Source organism: Coptis chinensis, chromosome 3, assembly GCF_015680905.1.
Source record: "Coptis chinensis isolate HL-2020 chromosome 3, ASM1568090v1, whole genome shotgun sequence".
NCBI classification, from domain to species: Eukaryota; Viridiplantae; Streptophyta; class Magnoliopsida; order Ranunculales; family Ranunculaceae; genus Coptis; species Coptis chinensis.
In genome coordinates, this window is record NC_141458.1 from 122,311,365 (window position 1) to 122,335,155 (window position 23,791).

The window sequence follows — 23,791 nt, forward strand, 5'->3', positions numbered from 1 at the left end:
TATCAGAATTCCAGAAGTTGGCAGTGGCAGTAGGGTATAGTCCATGACTCCATAGTCCAATACTCCAATCTATAAATATATTATTTTATGCAAAAATAGTAAATGTACACATCCAAAATTCACAAAAACAGAAAAATAAAAAAAACAACATTCAAAAAACCAGACCCCCTCACTCGTCTCTTTCTCTCTCTCTTCCTATGCTAACCTACGCCACCACCAAGTGCACATTAGCCAGAAATAAATAAAAAAAAAATGTACGGAGGTTCAGGGAAGCTAGGGAGAGGTGGAGGAGGAGGAGGTGGTGGAAGAGGTTCAAAACGCCACCACTCACCCTACCCTCCACCACCACACCGTTCAATCGGCCCACACTCCGGCCGTCTCTCCCTTGGCGGAAGTGGTGGTGCTTCTAGAAACCGTCAAAACAACAACAACAACAACAACAACAACAACACGCCAGCAGTGGTTGCAGAACCGAAAACTCGTGAGGAGACTTTTAATCTTGTAAGTGGGAATCACCCACTTGCTTTTGCTATGATTATTCGGCTTGCCCCTAATTTAGTTGATGAGATCAGACGTGTTGAGGCTCAAGGTGGCACTGCTAGGATTAAATTTGATCAGTATGCTAATAACCCCGCTGGAAATGTGAGTTTTTTTTTTTTTAATTGGCCATTTTCTTTATAAAGATTGCATATTTTGGTCAATATTGAGTGTTCTAATTTGATATATCTGGGTTTGCATGTAGATAGTACTTGAAATGCCATCTTTATTGTTATAATAGTCTTTTGATTTTGGTGGAAGTTCTCCATTGGGGATTGTTTTGTTTTCGCTACGATTTTGTTTGGCTAAGCTGATAAAGTAACAATTGGGAATGCTGATGGAAATTAACAGCATTGTGCTTTCTTGTAATAGTTTATCTTTCTCAATGTGTTTCATATTAGAAGACGATGACAGAAACTGCTTTAATGATTGAAAACCATATTTGTCTTTTTCTTTACTAGTATTAGGTGTTACCTGTTTTTGTTTCTCTGACGAATATTCTAGCAATAACCGAGTATGGAAGGCCACTAAATGGTTATTATAGGTTCCACTAAGTCTAAGGGATTTTCGTGCATTCCTTTTCTCTCGGTAATAAAGTCTGCTTCATGTGTAGTGGTCATTTTGTTTGTCATTCTTAAAACCATAAAAATATGTTTCAAATCGTATCATCTCATTTTTAATTAATGTAGGGAGTTATCAACAAGTATTTGTAAGGCCACCATTTCCATATTTTCAGAAAAGGTCTTTAAATATAAATAGAGCATCAGAGCTTGAAAGATCCTGATCTTGCGTAACTATGCAGCATCACATATTTATCCTCCATTAGAATCATTCAACTTTATGCGGACCATTGGATTTTCTTTGAGTTGAAGTTTGGATCAGTCATGCTATTTATGACTAATTTAGTCATTATAAAACTCGATCCATTGTGAGGATGGTAGTTGTCATACCTAATTTGCAAATTGTAACTCATTACTGAAATATGTCAACTTGATGAATGTCCGCTTGGATGCGGTTACCATAATAAAATGTGTTATGTGCCGAAAAGTAGAAAGCACTGTGAATTTTTTTTCGCTGAACTTTTCATTTCCTTAATGCATTTGGACTTTGTATGAAGAGATATTTTATTACTTTTGGGTTGTTCAAAGCATGTGTGCCCTTAGCCCCTTACTCTATTGTACTATTTGCTATGACCTTGTAATCCTTAAGAAAAAATAGCTTTGAAAAAGTTTATTTATTGGGAAGAATAAGAAACTCATAAAATACAGTTTGTTTCAGATTATCGATGTAGGTGGCAAAGACTTCAGTTTTACATGGTCACATGAACCTGGTGACCTCTGTGATATCTATGAAGAACGTCAGAGTGGCGAAGATGGAAGTGGTTTACTTGTGGAATCTGGTGGTGCATGGCGCAAATTAAATGTGCAGCGGGTCTTGGATGAATCTACAAAGAACCATGTTAAAATGCGGTCAGAGGAGGCTGAGCGCAAACTTAAAGCTCGCAAGTATGTTACGAGATTGTTACTTGTCATGTTTACTTACACTTGTTCTTCGCTCATCAATTCTTTTAGAATCTGTCATTTTGTTTTTTGTCATTAACCTTAATATGTACATATGCTGACCATGTCCAAGTTTAAGTTATATATTCTATGAATCCGCAATGTTTTTAGCCATAGCCTTATGGGACGCACTGTGTATATTCAATTCTGTCGTGGAATGGGTCTCCTAAAAAATGTCTCTCCTGAACCATTTTTCTAAATGGAGAACCCCAGTCTATGGTTATTGTAAGGTAATGGACCAAGTTTTCTCTACGCGAAGTCTCAAAAAAGCATTTCGTGCACATTTCTATGCTCCTTGGGTACATGGAGAAGTCCATGTAGACCAACTGCTTGCCCTGCATCTTTTGGTGTAATATGCAGCAAATGGTGAGGCATCATTCTGTAAACGTTGGATATTTTGTAAACCTTTGAATAATTGGAGATATGTAACTAAAGGACCTTTTAAAAGGCATTTGATCCATGTAGATGTGTTGAGATAGTTGGAAAATTCAAAAGTTACCATGCTGTCGTTCTAGTTATGATGAGCTGCTGCGACGGAAAACTTTTGGAAATGCAATGCAACTGCCAATTAGTAGCCAAGATGCATTTGGATTTTGTTGCAATTGGATGCGGATGAAATTTTTTTTGAGTAACCAAAGACTTCAAAATGTTGGGATAAATATGTTTTTAGCATTTCTTCTGAAGATTTTTTTTCCCTTATAATGTTTTTTTTTTTTTCTGTATTGAACATGATTCATATATTCTGAATATCTTGCTGGGTTATTTTATTTTATTTATTTATTTATTTTGTCTAGTAGGAAACCATTTCCTTTTTCATTTAAAATTTTCATCTTCTATATATATGTTTGTCCTGATTAACAGAGCAATTGTTCTAGATCATGGAAATCCATCTGTAAATAACCAAATGAGGACATTTCCGTCAGCAGCAATTGAAGGTGCATTCATACCTTTTTTTATTAATTTGTTTTTTATTAATTTTTTATACGTTCTATGTTTTCCTTCTATGTTACATGGACACGCCATATTTTAAAAATAATCCATGTCGGATACGTATCCACGCGTCTATGTCGGACATGACACGGACGCATATTGTATGTGACGTGCCTCAATTTTTTATATTTCGCCGTGTCAGACACTTTGTATGCGTGTCCGTGTCAATGTAACTTAGTTTTCCTTCTGATTGTTTTGAGAAAGATCCAACTTGGTGATTGATGATTGGTGATTTAGAAGTGAAAGTCAAGTAAGATTTTATAAAACCACACACTGTAATTAAACCAATACAGTAATAGTATTCTCTGTTGGCTAGACACCAAAAAAATAAAATGAATGTTAACATATGATGAACAGGATTTGGTCTATCATCAATTAAAGCTCTCATTGTCCCCCTGTTTCTCTTTTGCCTCTCTCTTATGCACGCACACATTAATGCAAATCATTTTAGAAGTTCACATGACCAACCCATCGCAACTTGTGTTATTGGTTGTTTTTCTTTTATTTAATTTTACCCTGATCAACAACATTGATACGTTTTGCTAATAAATTCAGGAAGGACAACCCATAAACCAAAGAGAGATCCTCCATTCAAAAAACGGAAAGTTGAGCCAACTCAAGGTATGGGCATATGTCAGATTTTAATCTCTTGTAGAAAGTTGATATTATTGTCATGAAAGTAGATCTTCGATATATAGCTTAAATAGTTGATAATGATGTTGTTACTTACTTGATGTCTTTGCTTTTTCCCTTCTCCACCCATTGCCACCCCATCATCTTGGCTTAACAGCTACTGCGAGTCTACCTAAGTCTGTGTTTAAGTCAGCGATGTCTTCAACACATACTGGCAAGGGCAGATTCTCAGTCTCACCGGTACCATCTCCACCAGAGAAGTCAAGGCCTTCAGAATCTCCCTTTCACAATTCTTCAAAGGGTCAGATAAGCGTGGAGGATGGTAATACTCCTCAAGTAAAAAGTAAAGAGGAAACATCCAACTCAGAGAAGGAAATACGCAGCAGGGCTGTTCCTGCAGCTATAACAGCTGGAGACAAACTCGGTTTAAGCGTTTCACCAATGGACTTGGAGAGTATGTTAATTACTATATTAATGGAGAATCCAAATGGGATGAGCTTAAAGGTAACTACTATATCACAGAATTTTAGTTACTTGGTCGAGTTGAATAAATTTGTATAAATGAAACTTTAAAGGTTTTAGTTGAGAAATGTTTTGCTAATAGGAATAGGGTTTACATGAAAGGTTATTGCTGGTTCTTTAGTTTCTCCTCTTCTTGCGTTGAATATATACTTACGAATTTGAATGCTTTTATAGGACCTGGATAAAGCCATTGGGAACGCAGTTCCTAACTCTGCAAGGAAGATTGAGCCAATAGTCAAAAAGGTATTTAGTGGAAAGATTTTGGTTCATTTTCGAATACAGGTGAATTTCTTGTTTATTTCTGTTTCATCTTGAGCCTCAGATTGCCACTTACAAAGTTCCAGGAAAGTATATATTGAGGCCAGGAATGCAGTTGGAAAGCTTCAAGAAGCATTCATCTGACAATGGAAGGTACATGTCTTTCATTTGGTTGATTTAATCTCTTTTAGTCAAATTCTGACATCTTCCACTTGTAATACATTAACAATATTTTGGTCCGAGGCTGCACTTTTTAGTGGGTAGTCCAGGTATTTAGGAGAGGATTTTGTTGGATTGAACTGTGGGGAACACAAGACCGTCCATTTGCCTCGAAGCCTCTGCGACCATGTTAATCGCTTTATGCCTTGCCCCACGGACAGAGTGTGCTAACTGCTAAATAATTTTACTCAATGAATATCTTAGAAAAGTTATCATTTGGCTCACAAGAGAAATTAAAACAATTAATTACCTTCATAAAACTCTTGACTAAATTACCTGAGAAGTAATTTGATTTATCGGAGTCAGCAGTGGACTCGAAGAGCTTCTATAATAGAAGGAAGTCGCTGGTTGTTTCACCATTCCAAAAATTTATTTCTAGCTGATACCTGTTGTCCCTGGTCCAAGTGCTACTATTTGACGTTTTGAGAATTATTGTTATTTTTAATTTCATGAGGTAAAGAAGATATTATTTACCGAATAAATAAATGTACTCTTTTGGTTGACTCTTTGCTCTTCCCCACCATATGGAATTAACACTTCCCAGCTCCCACCCTCCTTTTTCAAAAAAAATAAAATGCTTGCTTGTCAAAAAGGGGAAAAATCAAAAGTTAATGTTAGCCCTTTGCCAACAAAATCTATGCATCAACTTGTATGTTACTGTTCTAATCGAAATGAGTGCAACTTTTCTTTCCATCCTCTCCAGTTCCCCTGAGTGTGTTCCTGATCAAGAAATCAGCATAGAGAAAGCCTCACCTGACAAGTTTGAGCCACAGCCCCAGTCGAGCCCTCAACTGGCAGTATCAAATTTGGTGGAGATGATCGATAACCAACATACTTCGTCCGATCTTGTTGGTGATAAGAGGGTATCTAATCATGGTGAAGAGCGTGCAGGCAGCTCTAGTGAAAGTGGAAGCGACAGTGATAGTGATAGTGACAGTGGAAGTGATAGTGGAAGTGACAGTGGAAGCCAGAGCAGAAGCAAAAGTCCTGCAGGAAGTGCGAGCGGAAGCAGCAGTGACAGTGACAGTGATGGTTCTTCCAGCAACAAGGAGGGATCGGACGTGGATGTGGACATTATGACAAGTGATGATGAAAAAGGGGAAACTGTGCTTAAAGTGCAAAATCCTGTGCCGGAGATCTCTACTGCAGCTCTTCCATGGGAAACCAACAGCCAGAGTGAGCTAAATGGTGTTAGTGCAGTTGCAACTTCTAAAGAGTTGCCAAATGATAATTTTGAGACTGGAATGGTTGATATTACAGGTTCCATTTCTTTAAGTGAACATGTGAAATCTTCAAAAGAGAGAATTCCCTCTACCTTGGATCGTAATCATCAAGGGGAGAGTCCGCAATTCTATGCTGGAAATTTCATTAACGAAAGGCAGGATATGAAGGATGGTGGAGGCATTGACAATTATGACAGCTCAGAAAGAATATCCAGCTCCAATACGAGGTCTGATCTAAATTATTTCAATGAGAAGCCTGAAAGTGCTAAAAGGATGAAAGCAGGACGCTGGGGTCAGCCACTGACTTCTGGGAGAAATAAGGAATCTGTGCTTCTACAAAATCCAAATTGCTCATCCCCAGATAGACCTGCTCAAGACCCATGTACGGACCGAACCTTGCAGGTGATGGATAGAGTTGGGGGTAATAGAACTGCAGATATGAGTTCACAAAAAGGTTACAGTTCACCAATGCCTGGAAGATCTCATTCAGATGCTCATGAGTCAGGTCAAAGACATGCTAATCTTGGTGCACCAAGAAATGCTCCTGATGTGATGGAGAGATCCGAAAACATTGTCCTGAACCCTGGACGAGGTAACAAAAAATTAGGAAGAGGTGCGGTTTTCCAGGATGAATCACATGGGTCCACTTTCAGGAGCACTACCGCTTATGATATGTTCCCTACGGCCAAAGATAGGGCAAATCGAGAAACCCTACATGAGGATGGTTATGCTTATGAAACATCACTGCCTAAAAATGTTAGGCAGGATGCTGCTGGAGAGAAAACGTCAGTGCCGTTCAAACCGCAACAAAAGAAGCAGGGTGAACAAGTTGGAAATTTAAAGGATTCTGGGCAACTGACTCATTTAGATTTGGAGGCTTTTCCAAAGGATGATAGCAGAAGTCAGGTGGAAAGGTCCACAGTGGTGAATGGAAAAGGAAGTCTGTTGAGAAGAGAGCTCTCCGACTTGGAATTAGGTGAGTTTCGTGAGCCTACACAAGGAGAGGAGAATCGGGGGGCTAAGAAAATTTTTGAGAAGAAAAATTCTTTCAAGCTCTCAGGGAGAATTTCAAATGCTCCAGAAAATATGAGTTCAGATTCAAATAAAGAAAGAGCCTTCCGAAAGGTGAAAGAAGACCCCCGAAAGCAGTCGTCACCTGATTCTAGAGTTGGGGTTTTCAGTAACCTAGAGGACTCAAATAGGAGGAAAAATGTACAAGACGATATTGAAGAATCAACAAGGCCATATAAGATGACCAATCTACCTGAGGTTCATCAGTTTCCAAGAATTGATCAGGCTGATGCTGAAGTTGGTTTCGAACTGAATAAACCAGCTGAGACAGGTACTAAATCTAGAAAGAATGAGGCACGGAAAAGCCAGGGGATGGGTCCAAAAGGATATGGAGGCACTTCTAAGAAAGCATCCGGAAACGCAGCTCAACAGCAAAGCACGAAAAATGAAGGGCGTAATGTGGGTCCCAAAATTATCCAAGAGAATAAATCTGGAAAGTCCAATACTATCACAAGGCTGAAGAATAGGAAGGAGAACTTTTGGATGGAGAACAGCGATAATAGTTGGAAGAAAAATGAACCTTTTTCAGATGAAGACAATTGTTCTTATTTTAAGTATGAAAAAGATGAGCCGGAAATTAAAGGACCAATAACGAATTTTTTACAGTAAGTGCTTACAGTTTCCTTTCTAGTTTTTAGTTCAAGCGTGTACATATTGACAAATTGTTGGGTTGCATTGATGCATATCATTTCTCAGCGTCACATTTGTTTTTGACATTGCACCTCTGAACATTTCTTTGTCTTCTCTTAATATAATTTATAACTACTTTTTCATTTTTTTTAATGACAGATACAAAGAATATGTGCAAGAGTATTGTGAGAAATACGGTAGTTACTGCTCCTTAAACAAGAGACTAAAGACGTACAGGTACATACAGATCTCTGTTTCTCCATATTGAATTTTTCGTGTAGTATCTTTATTGTGCATGTTAATAGAGTTGATTTGGTATTTTATTTACAGAAATGACTTCCGTAAACTTGGACACGACCTTCAACTTGCAAAAGAAAGGGACATGGCAGAATATTATCACATATTGGAGCAGTTAAAGGAAAACTATCGTCAGTGTGGAATGGTATGTATGCAATACATTAATTTTCAACGATAAGGTCTTATGTTCTTGATTAAATTCAAAATTACTTGATTAAAATGACAGTGCTGAAACAAATATAACAACTTGTGGAGGTGATGAAATTTATTATCATTTATTTATTTTTGTCAAAATTATATTTTCTATTAGGGTTTTGTAGTTTCAAGTTCTTGAGTTTAATTCTGAACTTATCATGCAGAGCCACAAAAGGCTGAAGAAGATATTCGTCGTGCTTCATCAGGAACTGAAGGTAATTATTTCAGATGTGCTGCTAATTTCTTTTTTTTTTCCTTGAGTCGCAAATCTTCTTTTAGCCTTCCCTCTCTCTTAGTATGCCTTATATTCCAGTGGATGATATGCACGGTTTTCTCCCTTGCAGCACCTCAAGCAAAATATCAAAGATTTTGCAGTTCCATATGCGAAAGACTGAAGTACTTCTAATACACAACTGAAGTAACTAATGAAGATTTACATAACGGTAATGTCCTGCGGCGGTGAAAAAAGTAAACTCATGATCCACCGTGTGTCGCAACATGAAGTGAGATGAGGAGTAAGTTTTACACAGTAAAAATCAGCAGTTCTCTCATACTGAAGAGTAAGTTGTCTGTGTGAAGCTTGGTAACTGTGGTGTAGTCATGGATCATTGTGAATGCAGCAGATGATTAACAGTGAATGTGGTTTTGGGTTAATGTCTAGCAAAGCATTTGTGAGTGTTAGAAAATTAAGCAGAAGGCCCCAATACTGTGTTGAAGTGGAATATGGAAATGCTGTAGGAGATGATGAAGACCCTGATACTTCCAACTAGGCAGAATTTTTGTTGTTGTTGTCTGCTTTTCCACATCGAGAAATGATGGAAGGAAGAGCCTCTTTTTTAGTCATTGGAACATCCCCTGTAAAATTGATAGAACTTGAGAGGCTTAAGCTGTGTGACGCATATCGACTTAACTGTAATTATGAGTGATAGCAAATTAGTGATAAGTAATAACCGTATTAAGTTATTGGAGAGATTGTCTAAACTTTGTAAATGCATTAGCTCTCGATGTATTCAAGATTTTAAAACATATATCAAACAACCGGGCTTGGGCTTTGCGTTTTTGGTTTCCCATAATACGGCGGTAACGGGTAGAAATTTCACGCGTCGCTTAAATTTCTTAAGCTACTCGGTGAGTAGTTGCTGAATTGATATAGTAAAACCTTTTCTAATAAACGTCTCTTTTTCAATGTTTTTAAAATTGATGTCTTTTGCTAGTTTTTAGCATGTTGATTGGCTAGTTTTTTGTTTGACTCCTCGCTTGTTCAACTTTCTGAAATTCTTGCCAGGTAAAATTTTCATTTGTTCTTGCAAATGTTAATGTTATTATTAATCAACAAAGGCTACTTTCATGGTTGCATATGAAACAAGACAGTTCTTCATTATCGAGTCTTGTATACTATTAAAGACTACAATGCAGACCAACATGCTATTATAACCAGAAACTTCAAAATGCGTTGTTAGTCCACACCGTGTCGGAGCCATATCATTCTGTATCTTGGTATAACTGATGACACGGGTTATCAATTTTGGGTCTTGTGAGGCTTTCGGGCAATGTAACCTTTCGGGCTAGGGTTCTTCAATGTAACCGGTGTAGATTTGTCTAGTGTCTGAGAAGTTTAGAGGTTTTGGGTTTTATTCAGGTCGTAAAACGTAAACAAAAAGACGCCTAGGACTGCGCGGGCTGTGCCACTCATGAGTCAATGAGAATTATGTTAGATGTTTAGGGTTTACTTTTTTGCCATTGTTCATCAAAATTGATCTGCCGCAAACAAGAGAGGGTTACACAAATAACTTGTTTTACCACCAACTTGTCATTTATGTACAAAAGTTTTATGCTGCAGTGTGAGTATATGACAACGCCATTTTGCAATGCAAAGTCCAGTTGGGTATTATTTGTTTAAATTTCATATAAGGGTTAGCCAATATTACCCCCACTAATTAGGATTTTCCCCTTATTAGATGGGAAATTAGGGTCTCTCTTCAAATTATACAAAAAAAAAAAAAATCAAATTGGGAGGACCGAATTTTTTTTGTGTATTTAGGAGGAGACTCTAATTTCCCATCTAGTGGGGGATCCTAATTGGCTCATCTAGTAGGGGGATAACACTAGTTCATCCTTCATATAAAACTTTGAAAGTTTAAGTCCAGTGATGACATGTTATTTCACATCAAAATGGAGTGTCAATTCGATTGGCAAAAATCTCAACTGCACTCACTTACTAGGAACCGCCGAACAAATAAGGTAACCATATAAATATAAATGAATTCAAAAACGAATTGCTCTATAACCTTTTTTTTTATGGTGAATTGCTCTATAACTCAATTTGGTCAGTAAGTGGGAAAAAATATCAATTTTGTATTGGCCCACAAACAAATTTAATTGTGGATCGAGGCTCGTAGCACATTTATGTGTGTAACAATTTTATGGTCAAGAAACAAACAAATTTTGTCTATATTCGAGTTGTGTGGTAACTGGGAAGCTCCCATGCATGTCATTATGTGCATTTGTGCAGATCTTTGTTCCCAACTCAACAGGTGTAAGTAGGTTGGAATGGGTGAGATAAGCGGTAGGGAAAATTTGCAAGTAGTGGGAAACGTTTTCCATGTTTCAAACCCAAACACACCCTTCTTACAAAACAAACCGAAAAAAAAGGAGCTGATGTAACACGGTATATATAGTTTCAAACCAACAACAGTGTTCCTCATCTTCGTTCTCCTGATTCTCTAAGGCTGAGTCCAATGACTCCCTATCCCTTTAAAAGTAGAAATTTCAATAAAGTTTAAAAGTCAACAAAATAGAAATTTAAAGTCAACATATTTTACTTTCTCTATCATTATTTTTCTATGTATATATTAAAAGGATTCTACTCTCTATCATTATTTTTTATCTTCTATCTTCATTTTACTCTATATATATGAGAAAATGTAAAATATAATCCTCCTTTCAGATATATAAAGAAAATTAATGATAGAAGAAAAATCTTGACTTTAAATTTACTTTTAAAGGGATATATAGGGAGCCATTGGACTCAGATAACTCCAAGCCCACACCTCTCTCTCTCTCTTGGATTTTTTCTAACCTACATTTTGTTTTTTGTTTTTTCTACTACAGATTTCTTAAGGGTTTAGGGTCAACTACACATAAACCCAAAGTAAGTTGATATTTATAGAATATTTCTTTCAGTTATAGTTTATTTTATGTTTATAAATATGTAAATGTGTGAAGTGATGTTTTATTTTTGTTGGTCGGGTTGTGTGTGTCCGACTGTTTCGTTAAGTTAGATTTGAACTAAAAATTTGTTGTGATTAAGTTTTAAAGAGGGACATGATATTATCAGATAAAAAAAAAGAAAAAAAAGAAAAAGAAAGAGGGACTCTCTCTCTCTCTCTTATTTCTGCTTCACCTGTACATCTCTCTCGTGCTTTAGACAGATACACCTGCAACATTCATGTATAATATATATTTGGAGAGGGCACTTAATTTTTGGACAGTTTTTTTTTTTTTTTTTGGAACCAGATGATAGAGGCTATGCCTATTCCTCTACCTTGGGGGCTCGGCTCCCATGCCCAGTTCTTTATTATTACAATAACAAACTTAAATCAAAAGTCTCCTCATTATTTAAATATATTTCTGCTCATCAGTGGTAGAAGCTGAGATGTTTCTCCCGGCTGACTTCGTTTCCATTCTTTCGCAAACAATCAACCTACAATCTCAGCATGACAGAGAGATATAAAACTCCAAATTTTAGTAGATATCATCATTTTAAGTGAACCAAACCCAAAAAGGAAAGAAATCAGAAAAAACGAGTTTAAAACTTAACCATTCAAATCTATCTTAACAACAACAAACACAGCCGAACACAAGAATACATGTGCGTACCCAAAGCTGTGGTTGGTCGAAATGGTTGAAAATATGTTTGTCAGCAAGGTTTCAAAACTCCATACTCTTACAGGCATTTTATCAAACGATTATATGAAAATCAGCCTAAAAGCAACAAGAGAGAGAGTAAAAACTTACTTTGGTGTAGTTGACCCTAAACCCTTGAGAAACCTGAAGTATAAAAAACAAAAAACAAAAAACAAAAAACAAGTTAGAAAAAAGACGAGAGAGAGAGAGAGAGAGAGAGAGAGAGAGAGAGAGAGAGAGAGAGAGAGAGAGAGAGAACCTGGAAATGTTAGACTGGAGAGAGGGCGGGGCGGTGCGGTTTGGAGTTAGAGAGCAGAACGAAGAGGAGGAACCCTGTTGGGTGGTTTGAAACTATATATACCGCATTACCTTTTTTTTAGGTTTGTTTTGTAAGAAGGGTGTGTTTGGGTTTGTAAACGTGCTTTTTCATTTGGATTTATAAACACACCCATGGTAAAATTAGGGTTAAAAATAGGCTAGTTTCCAATCAGTTTGATTGCTGCTCCTCGCAAAATTTTTCCCACTCCTCGCAAACTTTTCCTACCACTTATCTCACCCATTCCAACCTACTTTACACCTGTTGAGTTGGGGCACAAATGCACATAATGACATGGGAGCTTCCACACAACTCCAATAGAAACAAAATTTGTTTGTTTCTTGACCATAAAATTGTTACACACATAAATTGTGCTACGAGCCTCGATTCACATTTAAATTTGTTTGTGGGCCAATACAAAATTCATATTTTTTCCCAATTGAGTTAGCAATTCGATTTTGAATTCATTCATATGGTCAGCTTATTTGTTCGGCGGTTCCTAGCAAGTGACTGCAGTTGAGATTCCTGGCTTGTTCAATTTTCTGAAATCCTTTCCACGTAAAATTTTCATTTGTTCTTGCAAATGTTAATATGTTAATGTTATTATTAATCAACAAAGGTTACTTTCATGGTTGCAAATGAAACAAGACAGTTCTTCATTATCGAGTCTTGTATACTATTAAAGACTACAATGCAGACCAACATGCTATTATAACCAGAAACTTCAGAATGCGGAACATACCGTGTTCTTTGATAAATGAGAGAGAGATTGATTGGAGAGAATATTTACTTGATTAATTTCTAAGAAGATTACAATATATTTATATAGAGATTAATAGGAACTAAACTAAAATAGTCGGTGGTGTGGGTTTCTAAACAATACGTAAGGCGCGGGTCGCGTTCGGGGTAAGCTTTGTCGAGCTGCCAGTCGCTACCAGATTCATCAGTGTTTCAGCGCATGCTCTATCTCTTCAATGCGTTGGCGAGCGCGCGCTCGCTCTCCACAATGAAGTGAAGGATATCTTCTAATACTCCCCCTCAAGTTGGAGAGTGAATATCAAGAACTCCCAACTTGTGAATTAATCTCAGAAAGGTGTCCTTGCCGAGAGGTTTAGTGAAGGCGTCAACCACCTGATCTGAGAATGGAACGAACGTAGGAGATAGTAACTTGGCTTGTATCTTGTCGCGTAATAAATGACAGTCCAATTCGATATGCTTCGTTAGTTCATGAAAAATTGGATTTTGAAAGAGATGAAGAGCGACTTGATTGTCACAGAACATGTTCATCAGAGAAGGATGAGAGATGCCTAAGTCAAAGAGAAGATACTTCAACCATTGAAGTTCACACGCCAGAGTAGCCATGGAACGATATTCGGCTTCAGCAGAAGAACGGGATACAGTGTTCTGTTTCTTTGTTTTCCCGGATATAGGGCTAGAACCAAGAAAAATGCAATAACCACTAGTAGAACGACGAGTGACAGGACAACCAGCCCAATCAGAGTCACAGAAACCAGAGATGTGTAAAGAGCTATTAGTGGATAAGAGAATCCCTTTGTTGATCGAACCTTTAAGATAGCGGAGTATACGATGAGCAGCATCTAGATGTGGAGTTCGTGGGGATTGCATGAAACGGCTAAGATAATTAATAGAAAAAGTGATATCCGGACGTGTAACTGTGAGATATAAGAGACGCCCAATCAAGCGACGATAGACAGTAGGATCTTGAAGTAATGTGCCATCATCGGTATGGAGGTTGATGTTTTGTTCCATAGGGAACTCATAAATACGACCACCAGTGGTACCACAATCAGACAGAATGTCCAAAAGACATTTGCGCTGTGTAAGAAATAATCCTTCTTTGGAACGAGTAACCTCGATGCCCAAGAAATATTTTAGATGTCCCAAGTCCTTGATATAGAACATTGCTTCTAAAAATTTCTTCAAGTTCTGAATGAGAGATGGATTGTTGTCTGTGATTAGAATGTCATCCACATATACAAGGACAAATATAGAATCAGAACCGCAAATATTAGTGAATAGAGAATAGTCAGACTTAGACTGAGTGAAACCGGCAGTGATAAGAGTGGTAGATAGTTTGGCAAACCATTGCCGAGAAGCCTGCTTGAGTTCATATAAGGACTTATTGAGGCGACATATCCTGTTCTCCCCCTGTTTAGCGAATCCAAGAGGTAATGTCATATAAATAGTTTCATCCAAATCGCCTTGAAGAAAGGCATTGTGGCCATCCAGCTGATGAAGAGTCCAATGTCTGATAGCAGCAATGGAGAAAAGTAATCGAACAGTGACTAATTTGGCAACGGGTGCAAAAGTGTCATAATAGTCTTGGCCTTCAATCTGATTGTAACCCTTGGCAACAAGAAAAGCTTTGTAACGTTCAATAGAACCATCAGAATGATATTTAATCTTGAAAACCCATTTACAACCGATAGACTTATGATGAGAGGATGATGGAACAAGAGTCCATGTGTTATTTTGTTCAAAAGCTGCAATTTCAGCAGCCATAGCAGCTCCCCATTCTGGAATTTTGACAGCTTGAGAAAAGGATGTAGGAACAACTGAAGAAGACACTTTAGACAAAAAAACTTTATGACGAGAAAATTTAGTGTCAGAAACATAAAAAGCCATAGGGTACAGAGTGGAAGACCGTGTTACCTTAGAGTCCGATTGGAGGAGGTTGGCCGAACGAGGGACTGTAGGTACCTTGGTGAGAGTAGGACAATGATAATCTTGAATGAGGAGTGGTGGGGGTTGTCGCACTCTAGTAGATCGAGTTGAGGCAGGAGGATTGAGGTAGGATGGTGAGGATTTTCCAAAAGGGGGGGGGTGAGCTAAAGGAGTGGGAATATTGTCAGGAAGAAGAAAGCGTGGGTCGCGCTCGATTTGGGCTGGAGCAGGTTGCGCTCCATCCATTGGAATTACATGAGATGATTGAATGTCAAAGGTTTCATTGTCTGGGATGGGTAAGGGAGAAACAGCAGATGTCTTTGGAGGGAGGGGGGGGGGGGGAAGGTAAATGTTGATAGGGGAATACAATCTCATGGAAAACCACGTCACGGGAAGTATAAATTTTCTTGGAAGATAAATCATAAATGCGATAGCCTTTTTTGAGCATAAGGATAACCAATGAAGATGCTAGGTTTTCCGCGGTGATCAAACTTATTTTTAATGGAAGTGTTGTGAGTAAAACATAAACAACCAAAAACACGAAGATGGGCAAAAGTGGGAGGTGTTGTAAATAGAAGCTCATGAGGTGATTTGTCATTTAACAAGGTGCTAGGAATTTTGTTAATGAGATAGCCTGCGGTGAGAATGCATTCACCCCAGAAGGATAATGGGAGGTGAGCTTGAAAACGTAATGCTCGTGCAACGTTGAGTAAGTGACGATGTTTTTTTCAACAACAATGTTTTGTTGGGGAGTAGCAACACAACTACATTGGTGGATTACCCCATATTTTGAAAAGAATTGTTGCATGTTATGGGATATAAATTCAGAGCCATTGTCGGAACGAAGGACTTAGATTTCATGAAAATGGTCATCAATGGTACTATAACCAGATATGAGTGAATGTATTGTAGAATGAAATTGAGTATGAACTATGGCAAAAAAAGATTGTAAATGCATGGCAGTTTCAGATTTGACAGTCATAAGATAAATCCATGTAGCACGACTAAAATCATCGACAATAGTTAAGAAAAAATGAGTATTGGAATATGATGGTAAATGAAAAGGACCCCAAATGTCACAATGAATCATTTGAAAAGGTCTAATAGTTTTTATTGAACTATGAGAAAAAGATAAACGAGTTTGTTTAGCTTGTGGACATACAGTGCAAATAGCATTATTTGAACTATCAAATGAAATGAAACTGCTTAGCTAAAATCTGCAAAGGCGTGGAAGATAGATGTCCTAGGAGATAATGCCATAAATTATTTGTGGTGGAGTTGTGGGATGAGCAAATGGAAGCTAGTTGGAGATGGTAGAGTCCCCCATTAAGCCGTCCCAATCCAATCTTCTTCTTCGTTAACTGGTCCTGAAAAAGGCAAGAATCATTAGTGAATGTGACAGAGATAGGGTGAGACTTGACTAGTTCACTAATGGAAAGCAAATTAAAATAAAAGGTGGGAACAAACAGAACGTTGTCAAGACGTAAAAGGGGGGAGAGAATAACACTACTAACATGAGTAATTAAATGGTATGTTCCATCCGAAAGTTTAAGAGTAGAATGTGTTAAACAAGTATGATAATGAGAAAATAGATGTAATAAAGAACAGACATGATTGGTAGCACCAGAGTCAATGATCCATATGGATTTAGAAAAACACGAGAGAGATATACCTGTCAGGTTTGCTTGTGAAGAGGTACTACCTGAATCAAGCAAACTGAGAAGTTGGTTGTATTGTTTAATGGAAAAAATAGGAGAATTGGAGTTTGTAGCAACCAAATTAGCCTGAGCAGGCTTGGGTGGATAACCGTGCAGTTTGTAGCATGTACCAATATGATGTCCAACTCGGTTACAATGGTTGCAGAATGGATGAGCGTGTGCTCGCTCTGGGGGCCCTGTATCTGAGGGCGCGTGCGCTCGAGGCTGTGGCGAACCACCAGGCTGCTATGGAGGTTTAGACGGACTTGATTTGGAAGAAGCCCGTGGTGGTCTTCAAAATGAGTACTGTGGCAGGCAGCCACCGAGCGAGCGAAGGAAGAGAGAGTGCGTGAATCTCTTGTTGCTTCTCCTCTTGTCGGATTAAAGAATAAATCTTGGACATACGAGAAAAAGGATCCATCAAGAGAATTTGACTGCGGATGGATTGAAAACGAGCATCTAGGCCTTACATGAATTTCATAGAACGACCGTCTTCAATCTCTTTGGCAAAAATAGATGCATGACCACAAGTACAAGCAGGCATAGTAAATAAAAAACTTAATTCATCCCATAAAGATTTAAGTAAAGTGAAATAAACAGATATCGGACGATTATCTTGCTTGAGAAGAGTGACGGAATCCTTCAGTTGAAAAATCTTGGGTGCATTAGTTTGTGAAAAACGATCACCTAGATCTTTCCAGATTTTCGATGCAGAGTCGGCATAGAGGATGCTGCCACGGATATCTGAAGTAACAGAATTGAGAATCCATGAAGCAACAAGGTCATCACATCGCGACCACTTGAATTTTTCTTTGGGAGTGCTGGGAGGAGTTACAGAGCCATCGACAAAACCAAACTTATTCTTTGCTTGAAGTGCTCTAGAGATAGACCGTAACCAAGTTGAATAATTGTCCCCTGATAACAGAGGAGATACGAGGATAGCCGTGGGACTATCTGAGTGGTGGATATAGAAAGGATCATCAGAATCTAGAGTAGAATCATTATTGGGAGTGGAGGCGTCGGCCATTGAGAATTGAGAGGAGGCGGAAGCTGATAGAGTTTAGGATCAAGGTTTGGATCAATATTAGGTTGATACCATGATAAATTAGAGAGAGAGATTGATTGGAGATAATATTTACTTGATTAATTTCTAAGAAGATTACAAGATATTTATATAGATATTACAAGAATCTAAAATAGGAACTAAACTAAAACAGTCGGTGGTGTGGGTTTCTAAACAATACTCGAGGCTCGGGTCGTGCTCGGGGTAAGCTTAGTCGAGCGCAGTCATCGCTACCTATTTATCGTCAGAGGCGGGGTGCGGGCTATCTATCTGCGTTGGTAGAGAGTAGGTGGCGGTCTCCACTAGGTCGCGGTCTCCACTATGAAGTGAAGAATAACTTCTAATATTCTTCAATTTCAAAATTTAATATATTAAGACTGTTGTTAGTCCATACCGTGTCGGAGCCATATCAGTCTGTATCTTGGTAAAACTGATGACATGGGTTATCAATTTTGGGTACCATAGGTGAATTAATAAATGAAAATTGACTGTACAGAATTAGCACTAGGTGATGCATTGGACTTCAAATACACTATATATATATATATATATATATATATATATATATATATATATATATATATATATATATATATATATATATATATATATATTCTTAGTTATTCTTACTATTATACATTTCTTATATATTGGACTTTGATCTGCATTAAAACATTAATTGTGTAAGGAACTGTTATATTTAGGCGTTTAGGATGTTTCTTGTGCTCATATGTGGTTAACTATAGCATTTGAATGTTGTTGTTGTTTTTTTTCTTTTACTAACTTGTTCTCTTTTAGTACAAATATGGTGAGGTTGTTTTAACTTGAACTTTAATATCTTACTCGATCTGTTTGTTCTATATGGTCATTATACTACCCTGAGCTGATTTTGATCTTGCCATATAGTTATACACTGATCTTAATTGGCGAATGTATGTGGCAGTAACCCACAGAAAGTCCCTTGATGAAATACAGACGCCAAGACGCTTCATAAGTGCTTTAGGTAATTCACAGACGACCAAAAATTAATTAATTTTAAGATAACAGGGATGACACTGCTATGGGAAGCCAGAGGTTGGATGGAGGGCGCTTTAATTGATTCCCTCAAGGCTTAAAGGTGGTTCAAGGCTAAGTCAAGGTTGCTCTTCCCCGTTCCGGTGCATCAAATTTCATGCATGAAAATAGGATGCATCAAAGATTAACTCTTGTGCCGACTTGGGGTCACTCCCCCGATGATGTTCCAATGACCTTGAAAGTTTAATCAAATTAGCAACTAACTAAATACCGATATGTTCTTTGTGAAATTTCTTAATTTGTGACATGTCAGCAAATATGTCCGAATTTAGACGGGTTGGGAACTTGGATAGGAGGAAGATGAGGCCGAGAAAGTTGGGCATTTTGATTCCTATTACTTGTAGGGGTGGAATTTGGGTTGGGCCGATAGACTAAAACCCGATTTTTGTTGGTCTTAGCCTCTTAGGTTAACATGTCAGATATGTAGTCTGAGCTTGGTTTTATAAAATCAAAATCCGACTGGGTTTTGGGTTGGGTTCGGATTAGAATATCAAAAAATTGAAAAACCAGAGCCCGTGTGCATATATGTACGAATATATTTCATTCTTTTTATTTTTGTAAAAAATAAAGTTGAAAATCTCTATTTTAAAGAGAATAATGTAATCAACAAAGTTAATTTTACTTTCAAACAATTAAATCTCTTTAATTTCATTAGAAGATTTCAATTTTAGTATTTTATACCTCATAATTCCAAAAAAAAAAAAAAAAGTTTGACTAACCTGACATAATCCGATCTAACTTGAATTGGTCGGGCTAAAACTTGGATTGAAAATTTAAAAAACGACTAGGGCTTGGTCCCGAACCCGGGTTAAAACATTTAAAACTTGGGTTGGAATCGGGTTATACCTAAACCCGACCCAACCCGCCCGAGTTCCACCCCTAATTGGTTGCACACTTGCACCACGGAATCAAATTATCCATTTATTACCCATGTTTTTTTTTTGTGCAACTTGTAATATTATTATTGAATTTGACTAAAGTCCGCCATTGTCACTTGTCACTTCTCCCTGTCGTTTTTTAGCCTTGGCGAAAATGCTCGAAGAAGAAAACCAATCATTTCTAGAGCAATACTCATTCATGGATCTTGATATCGACCTCGATTCATCGTGGCCTTTTGATCACAACATGTTCAGCTCTTCTCCGTCACCCCTTGTTTCCTTAATACCTTCACCTCCTCTTCAATCTTCATCTGGACATCCATGTTCTCCTATATGGGTTTTCTCAGACGGAGATGATGATGATGCCTCCAAGCACCCCCTGTGTTAGTTCATCTCAATTTTATCCTATTCCTTTTTTTTCGTGTTTATTTTCACTTTTGACTAAGATTTAACTATATAAGCATGCATCATGTTTTTTGATTTCTCAGTAAATTTGTATTCTTTATATTCAGGCAATTCTGAATCTATTAATGCAAATCCGACTTCTGTTGCGTTAGTACCAGTTGAAACACAAGAAGGATCATCTCTGATCAAAGAGAAAATGTTGCAGGCACTTCAGTATTTCAAGGAATCAATGGAACAACAAATTTTGGCTCAAGTTTGGGCACCTGTAAAGAATGGAGATCATTACGTACTTACAACTTCTGGGCAACCCTTTGTTCTTGATACACAAAGTAATGGACTACTTCAGTATAGAACAGTGTCTCTGATGTATATGTTTTCTGTAGAAGGTGAGAATGATGGGAACCTGGGGCTTCCGGGACGTGTTTTCCGACAGAGATTGCCAGAATGGACACCAGATGTTCAATATTACAGTTGCAAGGAGTATCCACGACTTAATCATGCCTTGCATTATAATGTTCGTGGGTCATTGGCATTACCAGTCTTTGAACCATCAAAAAAATCATGTCTTGGTGTTGTTGAGCTTATAATGATGTCGCAGAAGACAAACTTCGCTCCTGAGGTTGATAAAGTCTGTAAAGCTCTTGAGGTTGGTTTTACTCTATCTATCTATTTTACTAGTGTTTCAGTGTGTTCATCTGGAGAATGCAGAATTTATTTTATCCGATGATTGTTTCTTGCTCTGGCATTGCGCATTACTTTTCAGTGACCCAAGTTCAGTTCTTTCGCAGGCTGTAAATCTGAAGAGTTCTGAATTGTTGGATCACCCAAGCTTTGAGGTTAGATGCCATTGTATTCTAAATACTTATTTTCCTCTCTGCAACTGCTACTCACAGGTATATGCATATAAACCAGATCAGCAATGGTGGCCGTCAAAATGCCCTTGTGGAAATCTTTCAAATATTGACCCTGGTGTGCGAGACCCATAAATTACCTTTAGCTCAAACCTGGGTTCCATGCAAGCATCGCAGGGTTTTAGCCGATGGTGGTGGTGTGAAGAAGAGCTGCACAAGCTTTGATGGAAGCTGTATGGGGCAAGTTTGCATGTCAACAACTGATGTAGCATTCTATGTAGTAGATGCTCACATGTGGGGTTTTCGCGATGCCTGCTCAGAGCATCACTTACAGAAGGGGCAGGGGGTTGCTGGGAGGGCATTTTCATCAAAAAGCTCATGTTTCTCTAGCGATATCACACAGTTCAGCAAAACTCAGTATCCCTTGGTACACTACGCACGCATGTTTGGGTTAAGTAGCTGCTTTGCTATCTGTTTACGTAGCGCTTACACTGGATGTGATGATTATATTCTAGAGTTCTTCCTGCCACCAGGCATCACGGCCTTAAGCAAACAGCTGATATTTCTGGACTCTGTCTTGGTGACAATGAAGCAACATTACCGGAGTCTAAAGGTTGCTTCAGGAGACGAACTGGAAGAGGAAATACCTGTAGAAATCATTGAAACATCTATAGACAAGAACCTTACCTCGAGATTTCAGTGCATTCAAATTTCACCCCGGGTTACATCCCCACCCAATCCCAATGGATTATTGGAACAGGGATCCTCACTACAGCCATCATTTGAAAAACATTCGATGGTGGAAGCTGGTGATCCAGGCAAAGAAAATATTGCTGTTTGCTCAAGTAGAAGCCACACTGCTGCCATTTCTGAGAATAAAGACACAAAGAAAACATTGGACAAAAGGAAGGGCAAGACGGAGAAGTTCATCGGTTTAGAGGTTCTCCAGCAATACTTTGCTGGTAGTCTGAAGGATGCTGCGAAGAGCCTCGGCGGTAAGCTTTGAGACCTTAGATTGCTAATGTATGGATTTATGTTCGAACTTAAATTATACTCTCTTATCGAGTTCCTCTCTTTTATAGTTTGTCCTACTACCATGAAGCGCATCTGTAGACATCATGGGATTTCACGTTGGCCATCTCGCAAGATCAACAAGGTTAATCGTTCTCTTTCAAAGCTGAATCACGTGATTCAATCTGTACAAGGCGCCGAAGGAGCATTCAATCTGACTTCTCTCACAACAAGCCCAAGTCCTATTTCTGTAGGTTCAATTTCTTGGCCTGTCTGCTTAAATGGACCCAGAGAACAACATTCATTAGGCCCTAAGCTTTCAGAACTTCATAGAGGAAAGGAGACGTATGGACCAACCCTAGGGACACCAGAATTTAACCACCATGATAAGATAGGGAACAAAATAGTTGAAAGAGGAGACGTGTTTGCTCATCAGGAGGAACAACTTCACAGACCCATGGGTTTGCTTTCAGAGCTTGGTAATGGTTCAAGCAACCCGAAAACAAGTGGTTCAGGTGGCGAGAGCACAGAGACCCCTACATCTCATGGTTCATGCCAAGATAGTCCGACAAATGAAACCACCTGCACTGATGACATCTTTGTTTCTTCAATCCAAGCACAAGTTGAGAAGTCTTTGGGTTTGCAATCTCAACCAAATGAGCAACTAACTTTATGTTCTGCCTACTCAATTCCTGACACACCTTTCAAGACAAAACAGCACCCAGTTTTGGGTGGAATGCTAATTGAGGATGCTGGTAGTTCCAAAGATTTGAGAAACCTCAGTAATTTTGTTTCGGAGGGCTGTCTAGAAGAGTGGGACCAGGAATCAAGTTGGAAAAACTATTCTTGTCCTGATCAAGTGCCTCAACAAGAAATGGCTCCTACTGCTAACACAATTATGGCTACTCAAGACACGATGACCCTCACTGTAAAGGTGAATCACAGGGATGATATCATAAGATTTCGGCTTCCTATAACTTTTGGTTTACAAGATTTGAAGGAGGAAGTAGCAAAGAGGTTCAAGCTGGAGGTGGGTACGTTTGACCTAAAGTACTTGGATGATGATCATGATTTGGTTTCCCTGGCTTGTGAGACAGATTTGCAGGAGTGTTTGGAAATCTCAAAAGTATCAGGGAAGCGTGTGATCAGACTCTCGGTGCATGAAATTATGGCAAACTTGGGAAGCTCCAGTGAGAGTTCAAGATGGTGAGGTAAGAAGTAATACCTTCATGGGTTGTAGGCCTAATGGAGGGAACCGGAGGTGCAACCTCTGATGTAAAGTGCTGTTGGATCTATTTGTACTTGCTGATTATACGAGTTTGTGAGCATCAGCTGGTAATGATCAGGAATCTCAGGGTTTGATATTCTACGGTTGTGACACTGGTTGAAAGTACCCTGAAATCAAGTAGTTGGGAATTACGCTTACAGAAAGACTAGATTGTATGGCAATTTAGAAGAAACTATTTTTGGTATTCTAGTCCAAGAGTGTATTCTCGTCTATCACGAATATAGTTGTAATGGGAGGCATTGGTGCAAAGCTATCTTCCTTACTGTGCTCAAAATGTATTCATATTTTGGTGACTTCTAGAGTAATGGGCAGGTGAAACTGCATATTTGCTTCTTGCAGCCTGCCTTCCCTGCAAGGGATTTACCCCATGGCCTAAATTGCCTCCTTTAAGAGCTTCATTTGCCCTGGAGTGACGATCAGCCTACCTTTGCATACTTATCTTTCAATCTTATTTCACCTAAAAACCCTGATTTTTCATCAAAA

General features: G+C 38.4%; 2 protein-coding genes across 2 annotated transcripts; both read left to right on the forward strand.

The window, feature by feature from the left end:
• Window positions 1-125: 125 nt before the first annotated feature.
• On the forward strand, window positions 126-9,097 carry LOC147513957 (dentin sialophosphoprotein-like protein). The gene is made up of 12 exons (XM_086597302.1): window positions 126-642; window positions 1,816-2,042; window positions 2,958-3,031; window positions 3,642-3,707; window positions 3,877-4,223; window positions 4,416-4,484; window positions 4,564-4,652; window positions 5,422-7,617; window positions 7,802-7,879; window positions 7,973-8,084; window positions 8,299-8,349; window positions 8,479-9,097. The coding sequence occupies exons 1-12, from the start codon at window positions 253-255 to the stop codon at window positions 8,527-8,529; spliced, it is 3,750 nt and encodes a 1,249-aa protein (XP_086453428.1). The 5' UTR covers window positions 126-252; the 3' UTR covers window positions 8,530-9,097.
• A 10,724-nt stretch (window positions 9,098-19,821) lies between these two features.
• Window positions 19,822-23,646, forward strand: LOC147513958 (Plant regulator RWP-RK family protein). Its single transcript, XM_086597308.1, has 5 exons — window positions 19,822-20,136; window positions 20,266-20,804; window positions 20,947-20,994; window positions 21,071-22,004; window positions 22,092-23,646. Exons 1-5 carry the CDS (start codon window positions 19,908-19,910, stop codon window positions 23,228-23,230), a joined length of 2,889 nt encoding a protein of 962 aa, XP_086453434.1. The 5' UTR covers window positions 19,822-19,907; the 3' UTR covers window positions 23,231-23,646.
• Window positions 23,647-23,791: the final 145 nt, after the last annotated feature.